At 55.8% G+C, this 10,041-nt stretch overlaps 4 protein-coding genes across 4 annotated transcripts; 3 read left to right on the top strand and 1 right to left on the bottom strand.

The window, feature by feature from the left end:
- Positions 1-354: 354 nt before the first annotated feature.
- Positions 355-1,510, top strand: PHYSODRAFT_343176 (hypothetical protein; the record flags this gene model as incomplete). Its single annotated transcript, XM_009541712.1, has 4 exons — positions 355-483; positions 552-787; positions 844-904; positions 995-1,510. The coding sequence occupies 4 exons, from the start codon at positions 355-357 to the stop codon at positions 1,508-1,510; spliced, it is 942 nt and encodes a 313-aa protein (XP_009540007.1).
- A 425-nt stretch (positions 1,511-1,935) lies between these two features.
- PHYSODRAFT_343175 (hypothetical protein) lies at positions 1,936-5,591 on the bottom strand (the record flags this gene model as incomplete). Its single annotated transcript, XM_009541711.1, has 10 exons — positions 1,936-2,583; positions 2,633-3,029; positions 3,109-3,194; positions 3,349-3,578; positions 3,633-3,735; positions 3,780-4,175; positions 4,211-5,036; positions 5,077-5,255; positions 5,360-5,503; positions 5,541-5,591. 10 exons carry the CDS (start codon positions 5,589-5,591, stop codon positions 1,936-1,938), a joined length of 3,060 nt encoding a protein of 1,019 aa, XP_009540006.1.
- A 342-nt stretch (positions 5,592-5,933) lies between these two features.
- Positions 5,934-7,330, top strand: PHYSODRAFT_247690 (hypothetical protein; the record flags this gene model as incomplete). The annotated part of the gene is made up of 2 exons (XM_009541710.1): positions 5,934-6,306; positions 6,657-7,330. Coding segments are annotated over 2 exons (1,047 nt in total), but the record flags the coding sequence as incomplete, so codon positions are not given.
- Positions 7,331-8,730: 1,400 nt separating this feature from the next.
- PHYSODRAFT_536147 (hypothetical protein) lies at positions 8,731-9,117 on the top strand (the record flags this gene model as incomplete). Its single annotated transcript, XM_009541709.1, has 1 exon — positions 8,731-9,117. The coding sequence occupies one exon, from the start codon at positions 8,731-8,733 to the stop codon at positions 9,115-9,117; it is 387 nt and encodes a 128-aa protein (XP_009540004.1).
- Between the last annotated feature and the right edge of the window lie 924 nt (positions 9,118-10,041).

Genomic DNA, 10,041 nt, shown 5'->3' with positions numbered 1-10,041 from the left:
TTGATGTTTATATGCCTGACATTTTCGCATTCGTGGAATTCGCCGGTCAATGAGCACCCTCAGGGTCTCCGAAAATAGCATTGTCAATAACATTATTTCAGAAAATAACAATAAATTACGCATTTCGGCGGGTTCAGCCATCTACCGTGATAGTTTATTGATGTGCTTTGTGATATTACATAATTTATGACAGTTACCTTTATATAATACTGTTAGCGTTTTACCAGCCATCTTCTCGCTTCCAGTCGTTCAGAAGAACTGGAATCACTGGTTGTCTGCGTTGCTAGTTGCAGCTCATTTGGCAGCGCTCACTTTTCAATTTTCACTTCTCAAGCCTCCAAGACCTCATCCAGCATGGTTCGCGCTATCCGCCCCCCTCGCCCTACCTACATGAACTCCCAAGTCTCGGGGTTTTACTTCCGCCCGTGTCGCGACGAGAATGACGAGGTGATTCCCGAGTATTTCCGTTGCCGTTGCGGCACGGTCCGTTTTGTATGGAATTCAGGGCGAATTCCATACAAAACGGCTGATTTGCACGACGTTTTCCGTAGAAGTCCGGCTTCGCGAAGGTTGCCAGTAACCAAGCATTGTCCAGCCCCTCTGCTCAAGATTCCAATTTAGGCGTGCCGGTCCAATCTGTCACCGAGGCCGTCGTGCACAAAAGCATCGAATACGAAGGCACTACGACCTTTGCGCTCCCACCGACGCAGCCCTACCGCTATTCGCTCTCACTGAGAAGCGGCAAGCTCCGCATCTGGCTCGAGAACTGCGAAAGCAAGAAACAGTGGTAAGTTGTGCAAATATTATACCGCGGGCGATCTGATCAATCGCTACTGACCGCAGGTGCACGAACGACTTAATACTTATCGACTATGTTAACCCCTCCAACTACATTCCGGATGTGGTGCCGTTGACTGCATCGAGGTGCGTTCATACTATTACGTCAGATCACATTGAAATTTCGGGGTTGATCCACGTACCCTGCTGACTGCAGTGCTTCCGTGAGTTACTGAATCGAGCTGTCGAAGACGCAAGTGAGCTTCCACGATCTCTGCAGAGCACAGAGGAGAGCCATTTGCAGCAGGAATTCTCGGTCAAGATTCAAGCGATGCTGCGCCCTCGTATGCTGACGTACGCGTTCGACTTGGAGCCGATTTCGGTCGAGCGGGTTGATATTCTCGAGGCCAAGCTGCGCGACCTACAGGACGAGGTGAAAGATCTCCGAAGTGACGCGGCAGTCAACACGATAGTAGCAGAGCTGCAAGACGTGGTGAAGAAGCTTCAACGTGACCTGTCGGAACGCGAAGTCGCGGATGCTGATCTTCGAAACCAAGTGGGGTCACTTCAAACTGAGCTAATCACTGCATCGGAAGAACTGAAGAACCTCCGGCAACATTTGTCAGGTCGCGAAGAAGTGATTTCGAGGTTGCAGAACGACATCGAGGGGCTCGAATCAGCTGCAGAGCGTCATGAGACCATTCGGTTGGAGGCAACTTCACGCATAACGTAAAATTGTTTTGGTCAATGCTGGAAAACTATTCAATCGGAGATGATGGCATCATCAGGAATCTGGAGCCAGGGCTATACCAAGTAGCGTTTCAGGTTAGCCATAGTCACTCTAGTCACTCGGTGGACAACCCTAACTCTGTCAACCTAATGAAGGGAAATATGCCCGTCGCCTATGACATGCGCGCGTCCGATATCAGTACGTTGGTCTGCAATCTAGTGCGGACCTGCCTTGAAAGGCATCAGTCAGCTGACACTGACACCTCACATGATGAAAAGTAGGATTGTAACAGTTGGACCTAAGCGACCCTATTAAGAATGCGAAATCTACGACTCCATCAACTTACATTTTCTGGTATTTCGGCTCGGAAGTGCTCTAGCACTTGCGAAGTTAGATTGTATAGTAGCTACCACTATCTCGTTCAAAACCTAAAATGCATGACACGCTAAATCCCAAAGCAAATCTACTTGTATAGTACTCAAAGCCTCGTCCAGCAGCAAAATATTGGGGTTCTTCAGGATCGCACGCGCGATGGCGATGCGCTGCTTCTGGCCGCCAGACAACTGCTCGCCCTTCATGCCCACCTGCGTCTCGTAGCCGTCCGGGAACTGCGTGATGAAGTCGTGCGCGTTGGCCATCTTAGCGGCCTCGTCGATCTCCTGCTGACTCGGCTGCTCGGCCAGACCGTACGCGATGTTCTCGGCGATAGTACCGATAAACAGTGTGGGCTCCTGGCCCACCAGACCGATCTGACTGCGCAGCCAGTTCAGGTTCAGGTCCTTGATGTTGCGGCCGTCGAGCAGCTCTTCGCCAACCACGGGGTCGTAGAACCGCTCGATCCCCGAGATGATAGTGCTCTTGCCTCCACCACTAGGGCCGCAGAACGCCACCGTCTGGCCGGGTTCAATAGTGAGGTTGTAGTTCTTGAGCACGTTGATCTCCGGGCGCGTGGGGTATCGGAACGAGATGTTCTTGAACTCGAGGCGGCCCGCAACCTTGGCTAGACGGAATCCGTCGGAGGTGAATGAATCAATTGGGGCGACGCGATCACGAAGTGCGTAAATCGTCGATCCGGCCTTGAACGCTTTGGGTCCGTCAGTCAAGAATCGGGAGGCAAAAACTGACCGTCTGGATCGACATCGTGATGGCCATCAATGTCCGCATCATCTCCGCAAAACCAACGGTGCCGCCGTTCATCTTCTTGGCTCCAAACCAAAACACGAGCGCATACATGGCCATCATGATGAAGGAGCTGAATCCCAGCGACAGACCACTAACCTGCTCTTCCTTCCGGCCCTTGCGCAGCGGTTCTTGAAGCAGCTCATTAAACGTGGTGGCAGACTTCTTCTCGATACCCAAAGCGGCAACCGTGCGGATGTTCACAAGGACTTCTGACGCGTGGGCTCCTGGGATTGCCAAGTCATCTGAAATCAAACCAGCATCCTCCATCTCCTTCATACGCGCCACCTCCCCGAAAATCAACATGGGGAAAAGCACCAGCATGATGAGCGATAGCAGCCAACTTCCGAACCCGAAGGAGATGACAAGCGCAGCGATCAAAGTGAAGACAGCTTGGGTAAACGCAGCTTGGGACTCCAGACATCAGCGAAACCTTGGTGGCGTTCGTAGCCAAATCAGCAGTCAACGCGCCAGTCGCGTTCTCCTTCTCGTCGAAAAAGCCAACATTCTGTCAACACAAGCCCCTGAAGTTGGCGGTGCGCAAGTGTGTCGTGATCTTCTCCTCCATGTACTTGAAGCAGTTCATTTGCAGATACGTGAAGATCGCGATCACTGCAGCGCCGACGAGGTAGAGAATACCATACAGCTCTACGTCGTTGTACAACGTTGTCAGGTGAGATCGGTCCCCAGGTCCTCTCGAAGAGCGCGTATTGTTCCGTCATAGCAGTGATCATGCCCGTGATTAATAGGGCTGAAGCTGGCACCGCAATGCCTCCGACGCAGGAACCGACCAGCCCAAAGACAAAGTGGTTCCGCGCGAGTCCGTTGAGTTTCAGTAAATCAAACAGGTTGAACGGCTTCTTGTCCAAGAAGTTTGTCTCCACCGCGCTCACTGAAATGTCAGTCTTAGCCGATACCCCACTCAATGTCCGTGTCATCTTCGTACTCTCTAGTCCGTTCTCGGCCTCACGCTTCTCCGCTTCTTGCTGCTCCTCCTGAGATCGCAGCTCCTGGATCCGGTACATGTTCTGGTAGACGCCGTGCTCGATCTTCAAGAGCTAGTCGTGCGTGCCGCTCTCCACAATGTGGCCACCACGAACTTGTCCGCGTTGCGGATGGTGCTCAACCGGTGGGCGATTACGAGAGTGGTCATGTTGGTCGTGGCCATCAGGTTATTCAGCGCTGCCTGCACAATCTTCTCGCTCTCGTTATCCAGCGCGCTCGTGGCCTCGTCCAGCACCAAAATGTTGGGCTTGCGGACAATGGCACGGGCAATGGCGACTCGCTGCTTCTGGCCGCCAGATAGAGAGACGCCCTTCTCGCCCACCAGCGTGTCGTACTGCTCCGGCAAGGACATGATGAAGTTGTGCACGTTCGACAGCTTGCAGGCCTCGATGGCCTCTTCACGGGTCACGTTGTCGCCACCCATGGCGATGTTCTCGAAGATGGTCGTGGCGAACAGCACAGGTTCCTGCGACACCATGCCGATCTGCGAGCGCAGCCACTTGACGTTCAGTGTCTAACATCCCGTCCGTCGAGGTAGATGGTGCCGCTGGTGGGGTCGTAGAAGCGTTCAATCAGAGCAATCAGCGTACTCTTGCCGCCGCCACTGGCACCAGCGAAAGCCACGGTCTGACCAGGCTCAATGGTGACATTGTAGTCGCGCAGGATCTGGGCGTCAGGACGACTCGGGTACGTGAAGTTGACGTTCACCGCATCGATCTTGCCTTCACACGTGTCAGGAATGATTCCCTCGTCCTCTTTCTCCGCATCGATAGCACTCGCAGTGTCCAGGATCGAGAACAGTTGCTCAACAGCACCAGCGGCCTTAGCCACAGCGGAAACACTCGGGGAAACCTGGCCGAGAGAACCTGTTCCCATCATGACGCCAAAGAAGGCAGCGAAAACACCCCCCGGCGTTGGTTCCCCCTTTGAAGCATTCCACCCGCCGTACCAGAGTCCGACGGAGTACATGATCCACATACTAGCCAAGAACAGCGCATACACCACTGTCACCACCATGTTCAGCTTGATGTTTTCCGTCTCTGCCTTGAAAATCTTGCTCTCAAACTTCTCAATTGCCTTCTGCTCTCCATTCAACGAAGCCACAGTGCGGATAGAGCCCAGTGTCTCCTTGGCCACTGATCCTGCTTCAGCATACACTTTCTGGGCAAAGTCCGACATGATCGTGAACGTTTTGATCATCCAGCTGAGCGAGAGCGCCATGACAGGCATCACACACGCCATCACCAGCGTGATATCCCACCCATGGGCGGATCCGATGATAAAACCCACGACAAACTGGATCGAGTATCGAAACGAATCGCCGAGCTTGTGGCCCATGCCGTCCCTGATCCTCACCGTGTCCGCCCGTCAACCGACTGGACAACTGCAGCACGTCGTGCGCGTCGTACCAGCTGATGTCCATGTACAGCATGTGCTTGAGCGCTTCACCCCTCAGTGCCTTTATCTGTCGCTCGGCGCTGTAGTAGAACGCCACGTACGAGACGTAGTCCGTGATGAAGAGGAAGATGGCGATATACAGATAGTCGAGAGCCGCGCTGTTGACCTTGTCCATGTCCACAGGCGTGGTAGTGAACCCCGTCAATACATCGCCGAAGACAATGGCCATGAGGGGGAACAAAGCGCCATTGGCTCCCGTCGTGATGATACCGACCGCGAGTAGAACTTTGTGGCGTAGCGGTACAAGTTGCTGAAGTTGAAGGAGGTGGGGCCATCGTGCACCATTTCATGACGAAGGTCCGGTTCCTTGGCCCCAGAGTCGCTGCTTGTGCCGTAGCTTGGGGTGTCCACCCGCTTGGACGTCGACAGCAACGGCGCGAGGAGTTTCTACGCGCTGGTAGGCGCCTGCATCTTCGGGGGTGAGCTCCGACTTCCTCAACATGACGCGACTTCACTGGGTCTCGCTTGTGGGTGTCTTGGCAAACCGCGAAATGCGGCTCGACAATATGCTGCATCGAGTAGTGTCCGTGACACCCTTACGAACGGCGAGATGCGTCGAATAATCATTCGGGCGTAGAATAATCAATGTTTCGTCTTTGTATGCAATTCATCATGATTGCGTACGCTGAAGCACTCGCTGATGTGAAGGGTCACCTCATCGTTAAGTTTCTGCAGGGTTATGTAGTGCTGTGTGTTGCTGTTGTGCCGGTGAGGTTTTAAAAGCGTTCCAGCGTCCACGCGGCCGTGGACAGCGGCACTGACGAGCAACTTGTGCAGCCCCCCAATGGCGCTGCCAATGACGCAGCTGCTGAGGGCTGCGAAACTGCGCGCGGGCGGCCAGTTGACGCAGATCGTGACGTGCAACCCCAAGAGCCTGGAGGACGCGCTGGTGAAGCAGTTCCAGCAGCTCGGCGAGGCGCTGGGCGTGACGGAGGTGGGGGAGGCCATGGCCCAGCAACACTACAGCAGACTGCAGCAGTTGAAGGAGCAGGATAGAGTATTTGTAGATAGTAATGGTAGGAAAGCGAAGGTGTTGATGGTGGAGTGGCTCGAGCCGCTGTTCCTCGGCACGGAAGGCTGGATGCGGGAGATCGTGGAGGCCACGTGGTGGAGGACCTGGAGGATGGGGGAGAAGTGGACGTGGTGGTCGTGGCACTGTGCGGACTGAGTCTGGACAAGACGGAGACGGAGCTGCTGGAAGGACGCGTCGGGGACTGGTGGACGTCGCTGCTGAAGGGTGAAGCGCATCCGAAGGTGTTCATTATGGACGGCACGTCCATGTTCACTCGTCTGACGAGGCGGCTTCTGGTGGCGCTGGAGTGGCTCGTGCACGCGCTGCATGAACCGGAGAGCGGCTGGATGAAGGACTCGACGTTCCCGTACAAACTCTTCGACACGTCGCTGGTTGCGAGGGATTCGAAGGCTGAGGAGACCAAGTCGGCGGAGTTGCTGGAGATCGAGGAGCTGCATCAAGCTGCGTGCACCAGCAAGCAGGCCATGTACACAGATCCAGCCACGGGTTACTCCGTTATGGCAGCGTACATCTTGACGGAGCGGCAAGTTTGCTGTGGCAACGGGTGCCGCCACTGCCCCTACGGCCACGCGAACGTCAAGGACCCGTCTCGGCGCAAGAACGCCCTAGCTGGTAATGTTTTCCTGCAGCCGCGTCGTCGCTCACGCGGTTTCGCGAAGGGATCCCCGGGTGGCCAAAAGCTCTGGCCCGAAGGTGCTGACGCTGGCTCTGACGCGCAGAACGACCTTGTGGTCATGTTTTGGAGTGGCGGGAAGGACTCATTCTTGGCGCTGGGTGCCTTGTACGAGTCTTACGCTGTTGAACAGAAGCCTATGCCTCGCGTTGTGCTGCTTACAACGATCGACCCGAAGACAAACGTCGTCCCTATCCAGGACATCCCCTCTCAGACTATTGCAGCTGAAGCCGAAGCTCTGGAACTTCCTTTGTGCCTAGTAGCTGTGGGACTGGGAGACGAGTACACGGCTGCACTGAGGAACGCACTCCGCGATATTCCGGAGCAAATGAAGCGAACGAAGAAGTCCAGCAAGAGCCCCGAGCAGAACGGTACGACTCCGAGCGTTTCTGCCCTTGTATTTGGCGACCTTCACCTGGACGATATCTCGATCCAGCAGTGCACGCCTACAGTCAAGAAAACAGTACTTCAGTATCAGTTTATGCGTCAACAATTGTGCAATATTTCTCTTTAACAATAACAACACCTCATCGTGAGGATTGGCCCCACAGTCAATGGGATGGGCGTGTCATCTCAACAGATACAGGAAGCTTGCTTGGCATCGTTCGAGAGCCGACGGCTCGTTGCCCTCCGGGAGCCTTTACGGCAGTTCCAGAATGTAGAGTGGCGAGTGAGGCTTGGCTTCCTCTGTATGGCACTGCGTAAAAGTGACTAGAGTGTTGCTTGGAGGTCGTTGCTGCGCCTGAGCTTGAGGCGGCCTTAGTTGCTAGAAGTTGAGGGTACAGTACAACTTCAACCTACAGTCATGTGACGTAAATTGTGCAGATTTCCCTCAGCCCGATGACAAAGATGTCCGCCGAAAACGGTAGGTGGACGTCAGTGTCCACGTCGGTGAAGAACAGAAAGAGGCTCGAGCAGATGTGGACGAACTTCTCCTTTCCAGACAAATCTGACGAACGAATCAGCTCCTCGCCAGGCCACTCATCAAACCATCCAAACTAATGATTTGATGTGCATCAATTCGCAGCGCCCTCACTTCAAAGTCTCCACTTCACTTCCGATTCCGCGAGCTCTCAAGCACGAGCCGCTCCCAATAAAGCAACCAACGGGCGTCATGGCGTGGCGCGACCTCCGAATCATCCAGCGTCTGGGGCTGCGTGTGCCGCTGTTCCAAGCTCCGATGGCCGGCGCGCAAGCCAGCGACCTCGCCATTGCCGTGGCCCGTGGCGGAGGTCTCGGCGCCATTTCTTGCGCTCTGCTGTCCCCGGACACCACGTGCAGCGCTTCCGAGCCGCGACGACGGCGCCGATCAACCTCAACTTCTTCTGCCACTCGCTGCCTCCTGCCAACGCTAAGGCGGACAAGCAGTGGCAAGATATCCTCGCTCCACACTACGAAGAGTACGGCGTGAACCTCGCTCACTTGACAGCGCAGGGGGCGCAACGGATGCCGTTCGACGAAGGGAGTCTCGAGCTGGTGCGGGAGCTCCAGCCTGAAGTCGTGAGCTTCCACTTCGGCCTGCCGGCTCCTCACATGCTGCAAGGCGTCAAGGACACTGGCGCCTTCGTGATCTCGTCCGCCACCACTGTGCGCGAAGCTGTATGGCTCGAAGAGCGAGGCTGCGACGCTATCATTGCTCAGGGGGTGGAGGCAGGAGGCCATCGAGCTGTCTTCCTACCCAGAGAGGGTAACAAGCCTAGCTCCTCTGGTGAGCAGTACCGCAACAGCTCCATGGATTTCCCACGACAGATTGGGACGATGTCGTTGGTCCCGCAGATCGTCGACGCAGTGAAGCTCCCGTTGATTGCAACGGGTGGAATCGGCGACGCTCGAGGGGTTCTAGCTGCAAGTGCACTTGCTGCAACCGCAGTGCAAATGGGTACCGTCTTCCTGCTCGCCGACGAGACCAAGACGTCGGCTTTGCATCGACAAATGTTGAAGCGGGCGGCGACTGCAACGGGGGAGGAAGCTCTGGAGACGGCGATCACCAACATTTTCTCGGGCCGACCAGCTCGAGGATTCGTGACGCGTGTGATGCGGGAGCTGGGTCCCATGTGTGCTGCAGCGCCAGAGTTCCCCACGGCTGGAGCACCACTCGCTGCGCTCAAGAAGGCTGCGGAGGTAAATGGAGACACGGCCTTCTCGTCCATGTGGTCGGGTCAGTCACCGGGCTTTGCGAAGGAGAAATCTGCCAAGAACATTGTGCGCTCATTTTCAAACCTTCTCCGTGAACACGTTTGGGGCAAAAGGCAACGTCCTTAGATCACCGAAGGCATGCCTCGCAGCGGGTTCGCAGTGAATCCGTGCGAGGCAGCCCCCGATGAAATGGCGAGGTGGACTTGGATGGTCGCCTTGATGGGTGCTTGGCTGGAGTTGGTTGTTGGGTGTGTGATGATGCATACTTGAGTGGCTTGGTCGCGATGGTCGCCGCATGCCCTTGAACGAGCGAGCTTCGTGACAGCTCCGTTGTCCGCGGCAGCTTGGCGCCTCACCCCAGGTTGAAGAAGAGGGGCGAAGGTGGGGAGGGCGCCGGAGCTGTCGAGGCCATCAGCTACTTGTTGATGCTACAGCATTTTCCTCGTCGCACGGTGCACGGCGAACGAGATGTCGGGCCGCGTGCACCTAGAGATCCAGAGCAAGCTCCCCACAAATGACTGGAATGTCTGCACCGTCGGGCGACCTGGTGTGCCAGCACCACCACTTGGCAGCAGCTCCCCTGGCGCCTCGCCGTCTTGTTCACCGCCGATCGGCGTGCTGACCGGGCCCGCTTTGCCCAACCCGAACTTCACCAACATGACCAGGATCACCTGCTCCTGATCGAGAGTCCAGCCGTCCTCCTCGTCGTAGCTGAAGGCGATACCCAGGAACTTCGACACGACTCCTAAGCCCTTCAGCTCCACAATCTGCATGTCCTGGAAGAACTTGTCCACCTTCTCCACGCTTGTGGCCGTCACGAGGATGTCGTCGACGTACACGCCGACGAGCGTCATGCCATCCTCCTCGATATTGACGTAGAGGCAGCTGTCCGAGTAGCACTGCCGGAATCCCAGCGACAGCAAGATGCTGTGCAGCAACTGGTTCCACAGCCTGCCCGACTGCTTGAGCCCGTAGAGCGCTTTCTCGAGCAACAACGCCAGCTCGTATTTGCTCTTGACACCCAGCGCACGGAGCTGCTTCTCCGTGAAC

This window comes from Phytophthora sojae (genome assembly GCF_000149755.1).
Source record: "Phytophthora sojae unplaced genomic scaffold PHYSOscaffold_29, whole genome shotgun sequence".
NCBI classification, from domain to species: Eukaryota; Oomycota; class Peronosporomycetes; order Peronosporales; family Peronosporaceae; genus Phytophthora; species Phytophthora sojae.
This window is presented reverse-complemented; position numbering and strand designations above follow the sequence as displayed.